The 21,404-nt window shown below is 43.2% G+C and overlaps 1 protein-coding gene across 1 annotated transcript; it reads right to left on the reverse strand.

Moving 5' to 3' along the window:
- Positions 1–2,992: 2,992 nt before the first annotated feature.
- On the reverse strand, positions 2,993–16,710 carry LOC118311552 (cysteine-rich secretory protein LCCL domain-containing 1). Its single transcript, XM_035635543.2, has 15 exons — positions 16,404–16,710; positions 15,379–15,687; positions 11,627–11,745; positions 10,095–10,227; positions 9,664–9,779; positions 9,278–9,378; positions 8,960–9,124; positions 8,786–8,846; positions 8,443–8,509; positions 8,140–8,270; positions 7,975–8,018; positions 7,806–7,878; positions 7,232–7,301; positions 6,038–6,171; positions 2,993–4,786 (listed from the first exon to the last, which is right to left on the reverse strand). The coding sequence occupies exons 2-15, from the start codon at positions 15,643–15,645 to the stop codon at positions 4,735–4,737; spliced, it is 1,533 nt and encodes a 510-aa protein (XP_035491436.2). The 5' UTR covers positions 15,646–15,687; positions 16,404–16,710; the 3' UTR covers positions 2,993–4,734.
- Between the last annotated feature and the right edge of the window lie 4,694 nt (positions 16,711–21,404).

Genomic DNA, 21,404 nt, shown 5'->3' on the forward strand with positions numbered 1-21,404 from the left:
TTCTCTGCAACCAACTGCCTCCAACCCGGACACAAAGTTTTTTTAAATGCTCCCCTCCGGCAAGAGGTTGAGGTCTATCAAGACCAAAAACTCCCGTCACAAAGACAGTTTCTTCCCTTCTGCCGTCAGCCTCATCAACAAGGCGCGGGACCCCCACTGACGCTGCCCTTCCTTCCCCATGGACATTACACGTTAAATCAACGTAAGCCACCACTTATGTTTAACCATCTGTGAACCCGATATTAATTGTAAATTTATTGTAAATAGTGTGAATTTTATTTCATTTGATCCTATTTTATTCTATTTTATTTAATTTAATCTTTTCTTTTTCTAATTCTGTTTACATATGTTGACTGCCACATGCACCTTAATAACACCAAGAATAATTCCTCGTATGTAACCTGTTAACTACCTGGCACTAAAACTGATTCTGATTCCTATTCTGATCCTAGTAGTGGATGAAAACACACACCCTTCTGCGTTCTCTATAAGTGTTTTGCAGATATTCCTTTAAAGTTTTTGCCCCATTTGTATGGAAACCCGAATAGTGACTAAATGAAGGAGGGCCCTCGTCAAATGGCGGCCAGCAAAAGCCTGTAAAAAGTCATTTTGTTTCTTTGCTATAGATTAAACTTTCACATTCAAAGTTATGTCATCAGTCGGACATTTTTTCCCCCTTTCTTATTTGCATCCCTTCATCCAAATTACAAAAAAAAAATTTCTCACTTACCTCCTGTTGCATCTGGCCATGCAGGCAGTTTGGATTTTTGTTCACCAGGGCTCGAGCTCCACCCCATGACAATGAAGGTCACTATAATACTTTCCAAAAGTATAAAAAAGCGCTTAAATATTATTACTAAGTGTATCAAGAAATACTACTGTTGAATGTATTATGTTTTTCTTTGTTATGCGAGGACCATTAAAAAATGATCAAGTCACATAGCCCCCCTCTAAGTCTCAACTTGTCTTTGTGCAGTTTAAATAAATGTGATATAACCCTGTAATAAGTGCAGGTTGAATTGATTTGTGCTTTATGCTAGTCTAAGTCAAACTAACAACTTTTTGCTCCAGCTTCATATTTTAATGGACGTATATGCGAGAGTGGTATTGATTTCTCATCCAACTCTCAGCAAGAAGGCGAATAAACATATCTCAAAACGCTGAGCTATTCCTTTAGGTGAGAAACTAGATTCCTGAGAGCCGAGCCTTTGCCTGATTGACAGCACGGCGAAGGGACTGAAAAGCCTGCTTTTTATGCTGCAGTGTACTTCTTGGCTAAGTGGGTGGCTATTTGTCTGACCAGACGAGCTGCCTGTCTGACTGTTGGGGTTATGACTCACAAGCCGAGCTCCATGCTGATGGAGCGCTGCCTGCCTGCTCTCGGCGTTTGGATACGCTGCTGTTTGACTGGCTGGCTGACTGACCGTTTTCTGACTGACAGGCCGGTTTAGTGAGCAGAGGAGTTCACGGGAGTCACGGGCCAATGGCCGCCCCTGCAACAGGGTCCTGTGAATTTTGACAGAGCCGCGATGCTTGCCTCTTTTCTCAGGGAGACCTGGCCCAAACCCAGTTAACATCTACAGTATATTCTTGGCTCATAGCTACTTGATGTGATATACAGTACAACCAGGACAAGAAGTTATGTCCACTTCAGCCATATTGCTTATGCATCTAGTTTCTTTTTTGTTTTATACATTAACCGATACAGTATTTTTCAATTGATTTGAATTTTTGATTGATTGGAAATGTCATTGTCCTGTTCCTTCAAAGTAACACTGTATTAGTGTGTTAATGCGTGTCTCCATGTGTTCTCCTGTGTGTGTGTGTGTGTGTGTGTGTGTGTGTGTGTGTACGCGCGCATGTCTTTCTATAATTGAGAGTAACAATTTTGGCTCGTCGTTGTGAGGACATTTCGAAGTTGTGAGGACATATTGGCCGGTCCTCAAAACTTCAAGGGGCTGTTTGAGGATAAGACTTGGTTTTAGGGTTGGGGTTAGAATTGGGTTTAGGTAAGGTTTAGGCATTTAGTTGTGATAGTAAGGGTTAGGGTAAGGGGCTAGGGAATGCAATATGTCAATGGGGTCCTCACAACTATAGAGAGACAATTGAGTGAGTGTGTGTGTGTGTGTGTCTGTGTGTGTGTGTGTGTGTGTGTGTGTGTGTGTGTGTGTGTGTGTGCGTGTGTGTGTGTGTGTGTGTGTGTGTGTGTGTGTGTTAGGTGACTGATGAGGACATTTGAGCTGGCGTCTCACCACATCTGTGCGCCGTCCAGAGGAAGGAGAGGAAATGCATCCTGGGAAGCTGAGAGATCAGATAAACACAACACAAGGTTGATCCTTGTTTATCCGGCCGCTGGCACAGTGTTGAGCTGAGTGGGTCACTTCAACATCATTTTAGCTCACAAAACTGAGAATAAACGGTGAGTACGTATCAAAGTCTACAGGGGCATATAAGGTACGAATGCTACAATGCCTTGAAGAATCATGTCGATTCATACAATATAGTGAGACTTCTTGTTTCCTAGAAAGCAAAATGTTGTGCCTCCTGAACCCAAAGTCAGCACTCCTGAACTGAGAGGCAGTCTTTTGGGTACAGCGGTTAACAAAAATGACATTTTGAGTTGGATCGACAGGACGTGAACAGTTTATGTGTTTAGTTCAGTTGGTAAAGTGTGCTGTTCTGACTGCCAAATGTTTTTTCCCTTTGCTGTCTTTTTGCATGCAAAGCCAACTGGGTGGATAAGATCTCCTCTCTGGAACAAGCCGATTTCTCTTCCTCTTTGTTCCCCACAGTTCCTTGAAACGCCCACAACTTTCTAGAAAAGCCATTTCACTTGAAGGGCTTGATCCGCAGCTGAACCATATGTCTGCAACCATATGTCTGCAAAAACTGAAAACAAGTGTAATGTAAGACAATGTAAACAGGGCGAGCAGCGTCGAGCCTGTGAGCTGAGGTTTGCAGAATTTAAGGTTAGCATTTTCTGAGACACAAATCCTGAGCAGGGGAATATAGTTTATTGATTTTATGACATAGACTCTTTATACAATAAGAAATAACAACATTCAAATAAAAAAAAACACATTTGAACTTTATATGCAAGTATTCTAATTAGGATTCTGCCATGCACATGCCTGGCCAGCCAGGGTCCATACATATAAAATCTATAAACAAAAGATGAGAAATGTTACATACACAATATTTACAAGCATATGACTATGATGGAATTATGGGGGAATTCAAAGCGTGGGTGATAAGTATATGTTTTGCATGCAGAAGCTGTTTCACCATCTACAATTTTTTTGTTGGATTTATTTGTATGGCTGGTAATGTGTTAGAAACGTAAATGAAAAAAGGCAACAGTAGCACACATTTCATATTGTGTCCAGCATTATTTACAACATTATTATGTACAGAAATATACAGTCTGTATTTCATTGCCTGCATTGTTGCTGTACTGTACTTTATCACCATGATGAAAAGTGGGGTTATAGAGTGCTGCAGGGATGATTCCCAAAAAGCAAATGTAATTTTTGGATTCATGCATCACATAAGCTCTGTGACAAACGAAAATTCATGATACAAATTTGTTCAGCAAGATAATCTTCACAAATGAACACCACTTTTATGATAATTTTGAAGCCTAAATACAATCGGCCAATGTAAAAAAAAACAATGTCAGCTATAGACGGACTGCGCCACTATCACTATGCTTCTGCATGCAAGCTTACTTGTAATTTGATTTTTGTGTAAAAGCTTTGCTTTGTAGAACGTTAGACATATTTTTGCGTACACACAACAAGGCCATAGAGCAGTTTCGGGCGTGATGACATTTAATGTCGCCAACAACCAACGCAGTCTCATTTTGCCACCGTTAGCAAGCAAAAGACACGTAAAAAGTATACAAATTAAAATTTTATATTGTAGAGTAAAATGTGAAAATGTCTTGAGCTTGTGTTAACCACAGAACTTGTTTCAGGCATCTTACCAAAAACCCATTAAAAAAAACACACCAACTCTGGGACGAGGAAACCGCTGAAACAACTGTGCAAAGTGCTAATCTTTTAATTAGGTCACACCCATGGAGACAATTCAATTCAAGTAACGTGTAGTTCTAGGGTTGGAAAAAAGAAATCCTGTTTCTAGAGGGGGAAATTTGCAGATTGCTTAGGTGAAAGTAAAACATGTATCAAATTAGTTTGGATTAATTTATTCACATTCACAGATGTATTTATCTGTTTATTTCTGACCTATACTTATTCATTAGATTCTATCAATTTATTTGTAGTTTTACTTAACATCTGGTTTGGATCTCCTCAGAAACCTTCACCCTATGATATTATGGGAGGCAGCTGAGCTGGTGTGGTGCTAAAATGTGGTGGCGCACAGTATATTCAAGTGTTACAAACATGATGTCATGATATCATGTCTGCAATGATGCATCGGAGCAGGACAGTATGTGATCATTGTGGCCAGCTCCAGAAAGATGTAATACGAAAGACACGCGTGATCATCATTCACCAAGAATTCTTCGCTTCGCTATGTTTGGAATCGTGACCAAACTTATGAGGGAAGCCTTGATAAAAGTCATGTTACATTTGATGTCCGAGGCTGAAAGCTGACTCATTTACTGTAGGACTGAATGTAATTGCATGATGTACGACGGTAATGAGTGGGTTTGCTGGATGTGAAGGGAGCCATGTTTTGACGGTACTCTGCCCTTTGACAGTGGGTTTTTCAGATGACTGCAAACACTCTGAAGGCTTTTCCTCCTGTTGGGTTCAGAAGGCTGGAAGGAGAAGAGAAGAGAGAGAGTGACGTAGCGTATGCAGGGAATATTTTCGCAGCAATTATATATATAGATAAAAAGATGTACTGGAATATCGACTAAATCACTAGATTGTAAACCCCCCTTTTTTTTCAACCTGGAACTTTCAGTCCCAGGATGGGTTTTTTTTCTTCGAAGAACTAAAAGGTTCCTGCAGACCATTGTTCACTTGCTTTTCCACCACGGTCTAAAAGACCAGGGGGCATTGGGCAAATTAGCCTGCATATGAACAACCGACAGCTACAACCAACTGTTGCACTCCAGTCCACCAAGTGACAGTAATGCAGAAGACGTTGAACAACAAAAGGGGAGCAATATAAATCTAGCTACACTCCCACAACAGTAAACATGGAGCAGATTCAAATAGTGCTGCTGTTGATCGGAAGAGAAGCAAGCATTGGTAACAAGGCAAATTCAAAAGATCGGAAATTCTTACTTCTTTAAGTAAGGAAACAGGTTTTATGACCGGCTGAACCAAAACACTGGAGTACTCTGCAAGCCCCACCCCAACAACAGTCCCCCCTGAGCTGGGGCGTAAAAAGATATCCCCCGAACTCCATTCTGATCCTTACTCCATTGACCTCCATTAATTACAAGACAGGGATTTCCATTCAAATCAAGGTCCAACTACAATGCTGAAGACAATTAATATCAATTAAAATTGTCATTATCGTATCTGCAATCAATAACATTTGCTAAATATATCTTAAATGCACACATAATCATTCTGTGTAACAATTGCATGTATGTACTAGGGATGGGACGATACCACGTTTTTGGCGTCCGATCCGATAACGATCCTGCAACCTTGAGTGTCTGCCGATACTAATCCGATACTAATCTGATACAATTTTTTCCCAACTCGTAAAATAAAATATTAATAAAGCATTGTTCAGGATGCACTTTGCCTAACCTAGCCATCTAAAACCTCCTACTCAACTGTGGAACAAATAATCAATTCCCCTAAAGGAAGAATAATTAAACAATAATAATTGAACGTAAAAAATATGATGCCGGAATGTTGTTCAAGGCTTAGTAGATATACGTAAATACGCATTTATTTGGTATGTTTACTGTAATGTATCGGCTCAGATTTTACTTCTCATTTCTTCCGATATCCGATCCAGTCATCTTGGCCAATATTGCCCCCATACCGATATGGAATATTGGATCGGGACATCCCTAATATGTACATCAGATTTCTAATCATACCTCTCTGAGGAGATGCCATTCTGGTAACTGCCACTGTACTGCCTCCTTCTGTCCACTGGCATCACATCGAGGTATCCTCCGGACTCGCCCCGGATCACTCCAGCGTGAATGGCCGCTCTGCAGATACTGGATTTCTGGATGACGACAGGCCAATGAATGTTAACGTGGTGTCAAGAGAGTCTTAGTCAGTAAATGCTGCACACATTTTGTCATGTTCCCCTAGTGTTTTGTTCATCTTTTCCCTTGAGTTTTGCCTTTCCTGTATAATTTCTAATCCAGTCTTTGTGCCGCCCTTTGTTCTTGTTGGAGTTTCTGTTCAGGTCTGTGTAGCCCTGTGTCTGTTTTCCCTACTGCTTTTTGTGGACATTCATGAGTATGAGTTTTGGATCTCCTGAATTTTGGATGATGTTTATCTTAGGACTGGAGGTCTGTTTGGTTTTTCTTTTGTTGCTTTTTATTAAATAACACTGGTCAATAATATCTTAGAGGGATAGTTCAGTGATTTTCAAGTGGGGTTGTATGAGTTACTTATGCATAAATAATATGTTACCTCTATGGAGACGGTGATCAGCGAAGTCATTTCACGTAGTTTGGAGGGGAGGTGGAAGTAGCGTAAGTCTGCGGCAGCTTCGAGTGGAACGGCTGATTCGCGGAGTGATACTGCACCGGCGCGAGTTGCCGCAGTAATACCTGGCTGAAGTACGCTTGAAAAAAATATAAAATTTAAACGGCTGTCTGGCGGAAAACTGAAGCAGTGAAAAAATACATCCTTTAGCATACAATTGAAAAGATTTTTTTTTTAGTTAATGTTTAAAATTATGGCGCACAAGCCTTTTTCGGTGGACCCCTCTGCAACAGTGGGACTTACGCTACTTCCACTTCTCCTCCAATCTCCGTTAAATGACGTCGCTGATCACCATCTCCATAAGGTAACATATTAACTGCATTAATAAATCATACAACTCCACTTCAAAATCACAGAACTATCCCTTTAAGAGCAGACATTTACAACAAGATAAAACGTGTGATTAACTAATGAATTAAGGCTGAATTTCTTTCAGGTTTTACAATTCAAGGTGTCTGATATTAAGGAGGCTGATTTGACATGCAGCACCGAGAGAAGCATTTAAATGGAATCTTCGATGTTGTTCATTACGCCTGTGCTTCACTTGCAACGGTTAATGTACGACTCACATCTGCGTAATACTTTGTCCCGACGACTCGGGCTCGACTGTCACGCAAACAGTTCCTGGGACAATACAACCTGAGGGAGGAAAAACAGAGCTCATGTTAGGTCACGAGACATTTACGGTACATACACTAAACTGAAATATGTTCTTACTTTTGGATCTGTAGGCTATTGATCAAATTAGATTCTCAAAGCAGCTGTCTTGGATATACAGTAAGGACATTGCATCTTCCTTCCTCCTTTGTAAATGTGTCTTAAAGGCAGAGCCACCTGGAGGGCAAAATAGCCCTTCATAGTTAAAACGATGTGGGTTCAGGTCAGGTTGATGGATTGTGAATAAAAACTGCAATGGCAAAACATTAACCCTTTGTCAAGGTGTAAAATAAGATATACACATGGCAAATATAAAAATCTGAAAATGTTGACATGGAGGAGACAGGAAAACTCTACCAGCTAAAACGGCAGTGAGTCATCGGCTCGGCCTTTTGTGGTTTAATTCGAACAATGACCCGTTTTCAGTCAACACGAAACCTCAAGCTGTTCTACATCAATGAACTTAGGAGCGGTGCGTTGAGTTACCTGGGACAGTGTCGCAGAGGTTTCTTGAAAGGGCAGAAAAGTGCCACGGTGGTGTCACATGTTACTGCCTTGACTGGGAGAGAGAAGCAAAATGATTACAGTATTTCTGTTAACGGATAACACATCCCACGTGTGCCTTAATAGTGAGAAGTGACTGCGAGCACCTTACCAGGCACTGACTCTACTTTGAAGGAATTTGCACTTCTGTTTTTCCTGTGAAATGGAAAGAGAACTGCGTGAGGTTGGAGTGACTCTACTGTACCGTATATCTCGACTGCGTTAACACCTTTTTAATAAAAATAAAAAACTATTACGTACAGAGCCTGATTCCTACCCAATTGATTGAATACCATTCTTGTATGATTTGGTGAATTGCTGCTTTCTGCCGAGTCTCGTCACATCCAGCCATCCTCCATCATCGTCAATGACACCAGAGTGTAAGCCGGCTCCACACACACTGGATTGCTGCAGTGAAGACAAAGACAGGAGTGTCACCGTACCGCAAGGTCAAATTTAAAAGAAACATTAAAAGATACGACCACACGTTATTCAGTAGCTTACCTTCTGGACTCAGTATTATTAAAAAGTGTACCATACAATTCAATACATACAGAGCTGTTTGGGGGTGATCATTTACCATGTCATAATATCCAGTCCCGGCCACTTTCCCAGACCTGTGAAGGCAGCCAGGTGGACACTCGTATCTACAGACGTACAGTAGGAAAGTAAACAATATTTTGAGTCCGATGCTTTCCTTGTAAAAAAGAAAAAGAAAGAAAAAAAAGCCCACACTAATGTACTAATTTTATCCATGTTCTGGAATTGACAAATCAATCCTGGCTGGACTGACCTAATCCCCACCCGTCTTGGTATGCAGTGAAAAAGGTATAACATATGATACTTGTATGTGCTATGTAATCATTTTCATATATGATGTGATGTTCATCAGTTGCAGTGTCAGCGCGTTCATCCGCGTTCACCTGTTACAAGTGGTCCCCTTGCACTGATCTCTCAGCTTGGTCTCACAGTCGACTTGTTGGCCTACAAACAACAAACGGGAGCTTTTCACAAACTCGTACTGTAACGTCGCTCGTCGTGTGCACATTCCCAACTGTCCCCGTTCAGTGATGCGGTGTCGTGGGAGCACTGCTTACACATCTGCTCTGTGCTGACAACCTGGTTGGCCTCCCGGTTGTCAGTGGGCGTGGGGTCGGGTGACTGGGCCCTGGGTTGGGGCTCTCTGTCCCTCACCGGCTCGGGTTCGGGCTCAATGTAGTTCTCCTCGATCTCAGGAGGCGGACGCCTGTCCACACCCCCGTCTGAAAACGTGGACGCCGCGTTAGCTGGACACTTTGTCATTGCGTAGATGAAAGCAAACCAAAACATAAGGGCGACCCAGTATCTTTCCTTTCAACCTGTCAGTAGGAGTCGAGGTGGTGTGGCAGAAAGGTGACAATCTGACCCAGACCCACCTTTGTAGCAGAGGTTGTCCCTGCAGCCTCCAGCATAGCTGGCTGGACAGGCAGAGCAGGGAGTTCCATATTTATATGGAGCGTGACCCCACCAGTTACCCCTGAAAAATCAATCACGACATGGAGTTTGTCACAGCTTAAAGGGCAGAACTATGAAGTGAGGCTATTTTTACAACTTGACACAGTTCCTCTCTTCTTCTTCTTTCCCCCCACAGAAATCCTGATGTTTGAACTTTTTATAAGCAAGAAATACAAGCACATCAAGATCAAGAATTCCATGTGTTTTAAAAGCAAGTATTCTTCTTATTCTACATCAATGGTTTACTGACAAAAGGTGTTTTTTGAGGAGGTGGTAACGCATCTTACTGACGCAAATGGGAACTTACGGTGGAGAGTAGTTGCAGACCAGATAGACAGCTTTGGCCCAGATCATGCCCCACACGTTCATGTTGTAGCACACGTTGATGGCACACCCAATGCGATTACTGGTTGCCCACACCAACTGAAATGGAAGTACACGGACAAAGTAAAGCCTCACGTTCGGTCGCTGAGTTTTCGTCAGGCGGTGGTCATCAGATGTTAGCGTTAACTCTCTGTGTACACTCTCTTTCACAGTGAAATAAAAGAGAAATATACTTTTAAGAACGAAAAATATTTCATTCATGCCCCACAGCTCCCTCGGTAGATCCACAATCTACATGCGAGCAAAATGGTGTATCATGTAATCTGCAATATGTCCACTTTGTTTCAAAGATTTTCAGTTTTACAAATGAATATCAGTTTTCTTTTTAGACATGTAATTATGAAAGCCGTTTACCTGAGTGTAGTGAGTGCACACAGGTCCTGAGCATCTGAACGGACAGTGTGGGTTACACTCCTGGGAGTAGGGGTAGCTGTAGTATCTCACCTCATCATACCATGCCTGGACGTGGTAGGTAGGTGGGCGGTCCCTAAAGTCACAGAAACAGTGTCTTACCAAGGAGTATGTATATATAAATTTATATATATTTAAATTGTGTCTCAAAAAATGTTAGGCAATAATCATATTGAAAAATACTGTCCTGTCTAATGTATTGCTTCGTTTCCACATATGAGGAGTTGAACTGTCTTGTTGATGTTTCAATAATAATTTCAGACATCATGTACTAATATCATAAAGGTGTACATTTGTACACTCTAACAGGTGCAACACAACAGAGAGATGAAGCATTTCATTAATTCAGCATGATCAGTTCAACCATTTGAACTAATCACTCTCCTGCCATAAAAGATTTGCATTAGAAGATCAATAAATCAGTTTGCAGAGTGACTCTTACACCATCTGCTGTACCCCCACAACTGTTTCATACTAAAAAAGTTCCTGCCTCGCCACATTTAAATCCCTGCAGCCGTGTGAAGGCAGCAGGACACACATGCTGACAGCATCTGCAGCCCCCGATTTGAGAGGTGCTGTGCCAGAGCGCAGTGCAACTACACATGTCCGGCCACCGTGTTTACCTTCTACTGAATCAGAGTGAAGTGCTGAGTGTGTTCAGGATCATTCACCATCCAGGCAAAGCCCTTTGCTCACAACCTTTGTTGCGATGCACCTGTCTTATTTTTCTTTTTCTTTTTCAGACACATCTGCAGCGATGGATGGCAAGATGGAAAAATCTCGACTATTTTAATGCATCAATTGCACTATAGCTGCTTGAATCTCCCATCGAGCCGAAGCTCCTGGATTTTGTTGTTGAGCTTGGCGGAGGGTATAAACCGAGAGACAATTAAAAAAAAGTTATTAAGTTAAAGAGTTATTTCTCCGCACACAAATGCAATAGGTAAAGCTGATGAGACTCATAAAGAAATGAGATTTACAGCCCTGGAAATTCACAAATATTTGGTTGTTGTTTGAGTGTTCCTTAGTCGAGTCAGTTTACTTCCTGAGCACCTCGGCCAAAAGGGATGAAAGCGGCCCGGCCGTTGCTTTCCATGCGTTTTGAGACGCCACATCAGATGTAGTCAATGTGTGTTTTTATGTTTGCACAATAGGGCTGCATGTTTAATTTCGTTGTATGTACTTCTGATTCTGATTCTGGTCCCTAACTCTCCACCAGAAAAGTGAATGAGCATGTTTCCCAAAATGTTGAACTATTGCTTTTAGCTGCTAAATGCTCCACAATGTTAATCAGTTAAATCAAAACTGGTTATGTCTGTTGTTGCTTTAAATACTCTGCAAAGAACAGCAGAACGCTACCACTCTGATCTGATCTGGGAGGTTTGGAAAAAATGGCCACCCAGGTGAAAACAGATTTCCAAGAAACTGACACACAACCCGGCACCTCTGTAAAAAAAAAAAGTGCGCGTACACACCTGCCCCAGTGCGCTCCGAGGTTTTGGCCTATTTGAGTCAGCATGTGGCTCGGCCCATGTTCCCACCGGCAGGTATGTGCCCAGTGTTCTGCGCTCCGCTCTAACTCATTATCCCATACCTGGGGAGAATACACACACACACACACACACACACACACACACACACACAGAGAGAGAGAGAGAGAGAACAACACCGGTTCATGGTTAAAGAGTTTCTGGAAGTTCATCTCTGTAGGTCAGCGAGGGTAAATAGCTTTTTGTTTTCCCAGATAGCGGACCACAGATGTTTGCAGACCTGGAACTCCACTCTGGATCACCCTCCTGATTTTCGTGGGCAAAGTGACCACTTACCATAGGTGTGGCTTTGTTTGCTACTGCTAACCCTGACAATATCGCATTATTCTCTCTGAATAAACTAAGCTGCCATGAACTCCATTGAAACTTATCTGAAAGTAACCATACATACTTGAGGCCACGTGAGCCGGAGAGATGAACGCGCTCTTCGCTTGAACGTACATGTGGTTGTACGCAGGCCTCCTGCAAATTTAACACACTATGGTCAAAAACTAGGCCTCTCCCATTAAACACACACCATCGCCCTCGAAAAACGCACGGACACGTACACGAGAGAGAGTGGAAACAGAGAGGTAGCACCTCCACCACATCAACTTGCAGCTTTGTGTAACTATTCTACGCGGGTTGTTTGATATCTCGTTTCCAGTAAGTTTTTGGTCTCGTGAAACAAGCGGGAGGGGGGGAAAAAGAGCCTCTGTTTTTTTTTTTGGGGGGGGGGGCTTGATGCAATCTTTACCGCGGCACCGCGGCTGAGTTGGACTGAACTCAATTAGAGTCAAACTACCTGAAAACTATTCACACACATTAATTTACTTTTAAGGGAGCTGGAAGAATAGGCGCAGTGTGCTCCGCCGTCGTAGTTGCATTACGGCTATCGCGCGTCAAAAACTAATAGGATGATGCCGAAGCGTGGCGTTGTAACTGCTCCGACTGACCACCATAATGCATTCCATATGTCTGGTAAAACTAACACACTGTGTCAGTGTTACACCGTTTCCCATTGACTGTGGTGCTGCTTACTATTCCTGGCTCGGTCGGTGCCTCAGTCCGGCTACGATCCAGCTGTAACTGAGACGCCAACACTGCGATGTTGCATTTAGCCATGATCATTACACAATGTAGTAGTTGTTTCTCATCATTTCACATTTGAATTTTCTTTGTTTTCCATTTTTTGTACACAATGGCAACAATCACAACAATCACACAATCACAGAAATGTGTGCTTGCGCATATTTGGCTGGCTAATGTAAAGCATTGCCGGATCACATTTGCCAAGTTGCGTTGTGTAGTCGAGGCCTTGCAGTTCTTCATGCAAAGCTCATGTTGAACATGAAAATGGCCTTACGGTAGATAGCTGGGTTGAAAAGCTGCGTGACTTTGACACTGCAGTGGCTCTTTTGTCGCATCTTTTGTCGGTTTCTTCAAACCCAAAACTGAAATCTTCTGAGTAGGATGTCAGAAAACATTCACACAGTTGCTATTGAAATCAAAACTGTTTGCGGCGATTCAATTTGATTCCTTCAAACCAAACTTTGCTCAAGGACTCGGAAGCTTCAAGTGTCTGACTGTCAGAACTTTTGAAATTCCCTCACGCTGCACTTTTCTGTGTTTTACCATTGCTGTAACTTTCCAACACTGATAATTCAGCACCAGCGTCTACAAAGCTCTCACTTCAAACAATCCACAGCGAAAACTAATGATCCCTGCCAGCTCATTATTCTCCACGTGTTCTTGTTATTCTTCACGCTCAATTATCCAGCGGAGGGGAAGATGGACTGCCCACCGGCTTTTGGGGAAAGGTCACAGTAACAACTCCCAATCTCCTTTTTGCATTCCAAAGAGCATTCGGTTCCCAAAGTACAAATCTGTTTCCAGCCATCTGCTGGGACTTCCTCTGCTGCAGAGCGTATAGCACAAGATGTGCACTCTTACGGCGGTAGATAGTTCCTTGCAGAGAAAAAATATTGAGAAAACGGGCAGCCGTTGTTTGGGTAATTCAAAGTATGCAAAAAGGTTCCAATAAAAGCTTGAAATACACATTCAATGCAGTTTAGAAAGTGGCTGTGATCATGTCGGAAATGTCAGAGTCAAAGCTGCAGGGCAGTGCGGGCCTTTTGGCCTCCAGATCCCGCAATCTGAAAACCAAATACATGGCCCTCATCAGTCCCCTGCCTTACCACATCATTATCATCAGTAATAGTATCCCTCGCTGGAGAAACACTGGATTAGTGTACATAACATACATTTACACTACCATGCCCTGCACTTCAAACAACCGGGCTCGACGCGTTTGAAATAGATTCACCACTGTGGCACCCAAAATGAGATGCGTGGAGGATCAAATAAAAGATAACATGGGCCCCGGCCAGGGTCTGAGTGAGCTCCGATGGATGGGGAGAGAGGAGGGCGACGGGAGAGAGAGCGGAGGTGGAGGAGGGCGAAGAAAAAAGGCCCGTGGGAGCGTTTGTGAGGTCCGAAAGATGAAGAAGTCAAAAAGAGCTGGGCAGGAAGAAAAAGAGTCTGCGGGAGGAGAAGTGGAGTGGTGGAGTGAGGAGGCGCGAGGGCAGGAAGGGAGGGAGGGCAGGATGGTTGAGGTAGAGGGCAGGACAACACTGTGGGGGTGAAAGCTGGATCTGGGCCAGAGGCAGTGAGGCTGGAGCTCACCAGATGATGGCTTCGGTGTGCAGATATCATTCTGTCTTTACTTCCCTATACTCTGCCGTCTTAAGGCCAGGGTCACTTTCATGTCTCATGCTCTTGATCCAGATTGTTCATCCGATTTGAATTGTTTTTTTATTGGAGAGAACAACGCAGAGTGGAACAGAGTTGAGCTTTTACCAAACCCTCCCTGTCAATATGTCTTCTTGTGCGACCCATATGCAGATGATAACAACGGCAGATTTGACAATCAAAATTCGTACAATTTCAATTAGCAATTTTTTTTTGCTGCATGACAACTGAAAATGATGATGCCGGCAGATTTCAGATAGATAGCTGATTAAGTTTAACTCTTTACCTTTCCAGATGACTCCTTTTAAAACAAGCATCTTGTCAAATGGTCTTGAAAAAGGCAAGTTGATTATATATGTAGAAAACATGGAGACAAAGAAGTTCTTCGGTAAGGGAAAATGAAAAATTTGACTGTTAACATTGATTGACATAAACTCGGTGTGGACTTTAAAGGCATTAAGGATGCTGTGGTGTGGGCTAGCCTATATGTTTGGCAAATGCAACGTGACATTGGGTTAAGTCGGCGCATAAACTTCCTCGAATCCAAGGAAGAGCTGAAAGAGCTGCTATAACGTCAGCTCAAACTCCGTTATCATCAAGGGTTCGGTTTCCACACGGTGAGGAAATACAACACGGCGGGTGGGGCGAGCAGTTGACAGGTCTTCTGTAGGGGTTACCGCTGTGAGCAGTGAGCCAGTTGGTTGGATGTGCAGTACAGTTGGAGATTGGCCGTGGAGCCCAAAAAGAAAACCACTGTCAAAACTTTAAATGCGGAGTATCGCTTTTCCCAGAGCCCCATGCCCCCACTGCCGGAGTATGTTTAGCATTCCACGGCTTAACAAGCCTGCCATGCCTGGTTACCATCATAACTCCAAATGCAAGGGGTTGATTTTTTTTTTACCCAAAGTGTGCTGTAACGACAAGCCAGTTGTGTTTGCGGCACTCACCATGTACTCCATGTTGGAGGCAGGAGGGTGGACCTGACCGCGCAGCTTGTTGTGCAGGTCCAGGATGAGGTGCATGTCTCCCTCGCTGATGGCCCTCTTGCCCCTTGGCCTCGCCCTCCACCACTCCTCGTCCTGGTCCCGGAACTTGTCCAGGATGGACTCCAGCCGCGTGGAGTTGGTGAGGACCACGGCCAGGGCGGTCTGGGTCAGGCACAGGTACAAGCTCGCGGCTCTAACCCAGCCCAGGAAAGGAAGGGGACTCTTCATGACGGTAACACTGCTGCGGAATGGAGAACACTTTTTGGTCGTCTGCAAAACAAGAGAGAACAGATGTCGAGGTGGAATAGCTTATAGGTTTTAATTCCTGCTTCATTAGAGCAATGCGTGCATGCAACTGTTTTGGGATCTTTGTCTATTAAAAAGAAAAAAAGAATATGAACTCTGCACATCCTGCAAAAATGTTAGTATTTACATTGTAGTGCATAATATTAATATTATTAATATTCTCCCCTATAAACACATGTTTATTACAAGAGCCCAGGGGCACATTGAATCTCTCCTCGGTCTCTTTTTTGATAATGTCATAATTATATAGGACTTCACCTCAACTAAACAGTCTAATGCAGCTTTCAGCAGCCGGAGTGCATCCGTAGGTCACGGCATCACTACACACAGTAGGACTAGTGTCAACTGACTTTTCACACGTCGTGTTCCAGAGCGGGAGAGTTGGTGCGCATGCGCAAGTTGACGTACTGCATGTGCAGACATGCACTGCAGGGAGGCTTACAGCATTCATTTATATCACATCAATTTAATTTATGTACAAAAAAAAACATGATATTTGACTTTAATGTTCCCTCCAAGAAATAAAATACTAAAGTGATAATAGTTTGCACTAAATTACATACATGTAAAAATGAGATACAACAGACAGAATAAGGTTGCCATAAACTTCTACTATAGTGATTTTTTAAAAATATTTTTTATTAATCGGATAGACATGAAAAGCTATCGCGCAAGTTTACCTTTAAAATTCCGCCAAACCGATGAAAAAAAATCTCCTGCCAGCTGCAATATTCCAGATGCCAAGACGCCTCGGGGTTGTTGCGCGGCGACAGTTGCGCGGCGCACTGACTTCCATCTATCGCACGTGAGGAGTGCGCGCGGTCGAAGTGTTCAGAGTGCGCGTCGTCCACATCTGACGGGGACAGAGCTCAGAGGAGTCTATAGGTACCTGCTGAATTCCTCAGGTCCCGCCGGTGCGCGGCTGGCTGCATGCGACGGACTGCTGCTCATTTTTGCGCTTATATGCCAAAATTTGCGCTTGGCAACGCGCAACGCGGCCGACCACGCCTCCCATACTCCCCCCCCCCCCATATTGTGTACATTCACCCTTCGGCATAAAAATGCATCAAGCATCCCATTCATGAGCATCTGGTGGTGTGTTTTCTCTCTCTCTCTCTCGCTGAACTTGTCTGAGATCACATCTGTTGTTTTTTCATTAGCGTGTGTGAGAATGGCAGCGGCAGCAGCCACCAGGGTGGCCAGTGTTCCCCTGAGACGCGACCACAAAGCACTGATTCATCTCTTTGCATACGGTGCGTGCGTGTGTGTGTGTGTGTGTGTGTGTGTGAGTGCGCCTCCCTCTCTGGCTGCAAAGGAGATAGTTAACTGTCATTGAGGGGGGGAAAGCAAAATGAGGGAAAGTATATATTTATATAGGACGGTGTATCTTACTCAGACAATGGGATCACATTTAGGTGTTGTGGCAAACAACATAGATGGCACACAGAAATGATCAGCACTAACCACGTGGACTTGTAAATGAACATTATTTTTAAACTGCTCTCGTAGAAAAGCACCACTTTTTTCCCCATGCCAAAGTTTACAGAGATCTGATGATGCATCAAGACAAAATATAAAATAAATGCCCGCAGCAAGATGCTGCTACAGCATCAGACCGAAACAGAGCAAAGGTTTCGGACAATTTAGTACATGGTGAAAAAATATAGCACATGCACCAAAGCTTATAGCATTGCAACCTGACAGCTGTGTTGTCTGTGGGTTTTCATTAACTTAGTTGTGTAAATGACTCACCACGAGTCTATCGACTCTTTTCTCAATTTATCAGTGCCTCATTTTTACTATATGAGAAAATAGTGAAAAAATGTATGAGGCGAAATTTTCAAAATTCTTGTCTTGTTTGACAAACAGTTAAAAACCAACAGAGACAGGCAAAGGAATGTTTTTTTCATTTTTGCTTGAACACAAGAAACCCATCATTCAATTATAAGAAGAGTTGTTTTTCTGTTGAGTATCTCATTAATTAATCAATCAACTTAATTCATTCAGCGTAACTCATTTAGGGCTGGATCAAAGAAAAATCGAAATCAAAGTTTGATCCAACTTGCGTGGATTTTATCACAGCAACTCACAATGTGACTCAGTATTGTGTATGGCCCCCATTTGCCTGTATGCCCTCCTGATAACGTCTGGGCTCCTGATGAGTCGGCGAATGGTGTCCTGGGGGAGGCTCTCCTCCCAGACCTCTGTGGTGGTACTTGGTGGCGTACATACAGTACATCACATCCCATAGATGCTTAAATGGATTTAGGTCAGGGCCAGTCAATGTTATCACGTCGGGCCGACCTCATTTAGTCTTTTTCTGACAGTTTGGTTGCCGCCCCACCTATGGATGTGTCATCCTGGAGGAGTATCCTGGACTACCTGTGCAACCTGACTGGGCTGCAGGTACCGCCTCGTGCTACCAGTAGTGACAAGGATACAAGAATGAGTCAGGGAGGATATGGAGAGAGCAACTGTCTGTGGCCACCCCATGCAAAACCATTCCCTGTTTGGGGGCTGTCTTGCTTTTGCCTCTCCATTGCACCTGTTGTCACTCTCATTTGCACCAAGCAAGTGAAGTTGATTCACAATCAGTTGTGCTTCCTACATGGACAGATTGATATCCCTGAAGTTTAACTGACTTGGTGTTATGGTGTGACGATTAAGTGTTCCCTCAAGTTTTTTCTGAGCTGTGTATGTTGAGACATTCAGGTGACACACAAAAACATAATCCTTTTCCTGAAAACAAAATGAAGTCACCGTGGGTATAAAGTTTAAGTTTTCTTCAATCCGCCTGGTGACAGGCAGCCTGCAGGGGTTCCATTGTCCCTCTCTGGGCCATAGTAGTTGTTATTTGTAAAATTGGTAATAAAAGTAGTTGTATGTTTATGTAAATAATTAGTGATTACTGTGCACACTTTGGTGATTATACAGTACAATATGATTCAATGATTTTTTTCTTCCTCTTTCAGCTTTACTGATGATGGCAAACAGTATCTGTACTTTTCTACAAGCGTGTGCTGCCCCCTCTTGGATACAGCAGACATTTTTTTTTATCATTTCATCATCATTTTCATCCTCTTCACCCTGAAACAATCCACTCATGCATCAGTGGTGTGCAAGCTGAACCAATGCAAGACCAGACAGATGCTGTTTTTATACGTGAAGTGATTCACAGAGAACTCCAACTGTCTGGCTGTTGCACTCCCATGGTAGTGTAGCCCAAATTGTTCCTTTTGGCACTATTGTATTTGTGTATCATCAGCTTCTGTGATTGAAAAAGATCTGTTCATCTGACTGAGGTACATCAAACAGCTCATAACCGATGAGCCGTCTTTGGACAAACTGGGAAACAACCACACGTTACCAATAGATGAAGACTTCACAATAGTAAACGGGATGCTGGGGCAGCTTTTTGCAAAGAGTTTGCAGCTTCCGCTGAGTCAAAAAGCTGGGTATTGACGAGTTCAAAAGATCTGGTGGAAGACTAAGTGATATTTTATTCAATCTCAACTAATAGACAAGTTTTGGCTGAAGTGCAAAAATCTGACAACCGTACTCAAGATGCTTTCGAAAACAGCAGTGAGCCAAATGACCGTACTCAAGATGCTTTCTAAACGAACCTCAGGCATGGCTGCACCATTTCAGCCAACATAGTTTTCTGGAAATGCTCAAAAAGATTTTGACCTGAGGTACAATGCACTTGGGAAATGAGAAAAGTTCTCTGGCTCATGGAGCAAATCAAGATGAGATCCAGAGTAAAAGCTCAACACGAAAGTAGCGGAACACAAAGTCAGATCAGATATTGACATATATAAACTAGAGTTCACACTGGTACAGCCAGTCAACATGGGACAAAGGAGATCACAGAATGTGATCGGTCTTAGGATCTTGACATTGCCTGATGTAGTGACCTTTTTCTGGGGCTGTTTTTAATTTTATTTTGCATTTGAAAGGCTATTTCATATCTTTTTTTAAATCTGTTACTACCTGTCCAACCGTGCTGCAGCTCCACCTACAACTCCCCATCTTATTTGTCATATAAATATGAAAAAGTAGAGATAAAGTGACATATATACAAGGCGAAGTGAACTAAAAAAGAACAAACATGAACACTGAGGAGAATAACTGTAACACGAGGGAAAATACTGATCCACGGATGATAACAGGCAAACTGACAAAGACAAAGGGAACCCTTTTTGTTGACAGACAGACCTCGGTGTTAGGTTTCACTCAGAAACACCTTGAAACTTTGTCTTGGTTTGCTTTGAGGCTGTTATGGTTGACACGGGCTGTGGGTGTGTAATGTGACAAATAGTTGATTCCCTGAAGATATTACTATCAGATAATCAATGGCCCAACACTACTGCACTCAAAGTTTGGCCAATAACCCATCTACCCAACTGTGTATTATGTGGTGGTCTACTGGCTGGCACAGATTGTCTTACAGTGTTTTCTCCCGGGTCTCTGATGTCAAAAAACGACAGTGTTCGAAACATCATCCGGGGCATGTGTGATGCAATCCTGGCTGTCCTGACCAAAGTGGTCCACTTCCCCACCCTCAGACAGTGTGCTAAAGTTGGACAAGTCTTCCAACACCTTCCAAACAGCCCAACCTACAGCCGCTGTGTCAGAGCCATTGATGGATGCCACATCTGTATCAAGGCTCACCATTGTCTACAGGCCCAAAACTACAACAGCAAACGGTTCTACTCAGTGCAGCTACAGGCAATCTGTAACAGCACTGGCAAATTTTCTGGACATATTTGTTGGCTACCCTGGGTCAGTGAATGACACCAGTGAGTGCACCCATCACCCTCATCACCCCATACAGGAAGCCACTGATAAGAGCGGAGGCCGCTTCAATGCCCACCATGTCAATGCCCGGGTCATTATTGAGGGGGCCTTTGGTATGATGAAGGCACTGTGGCGAGGGATCTTCTTCAAAGTCCTGGAAGTAGAGCACACTTTTACACCCAAGGTGATTGCCGTGTGTGCAGTGCTCTACAACGTCTGCATCACTGCTGGGGATATCCTGGAGCCGGCTGAGGACGAGGATCCAGTGCCACCACCATCTGTGCAAGGGGGCGTTGAGGTCCGCAATACAAAGAGCGACTGGCAGCACAACTGTCGACCTCAAATCGTTGTCCATCTCCTCTTCAAGAGCTCAAGTATTTAATGGCCTTTTGGTTTGAAACTTTCTTAAACATTTTGATTTAGACATTAATAAATTCAGGCCTTGCCTTTTCCTTCACAAAGTGTTTGTTGTATTTATTCCCATGAAGACCATGGTCTTCCTGGGAACACTTAATTCATTACCTCTCCAGTGGCATCTCGTTAAACTATTATACTTCTATTCAAACTCTTCTTATGCTACTTTTCCAGCCAGTTCTTCTTGAACTTGATGGTATGAGTCATCCAAGGTGAAGAATGTGACGACGGTCTGAGTGAGGTCGGAATAGATCTATGAGACCGAGCGATGACCGTCACCATCTCTTGTCACTCAGAACGGGCTGAGGCATTCCAGGCAGGAGAAAGAGGATTGTTCACCCGTATGTATTTATAGACGCCGAGCCAAACCTCATAAGGTCGGAAACATGACGTGTTGACATAGGTCTCGAGGATAGGTAGGGGAATGGCATCATTCAAGGTGAAGACCGTGGTGCTGGTCATCGTTCTGT

Source organism: Scophthalmus maximus, chromosome 5 (assembly GCF_022379125.1).
Source record: "Scophthalmus maximus strain ysfricsl-2021 chromosome 5, ASM2237912v1, whole genome shotgun sequence".
Classification (NCBI taxonomy): Eukaryota; Metazoa; Chordata; class Actinopteri; order Pleuronectiformes; family Scophthalmidae; genus Scophthalmus; species Scophthalmus maximus.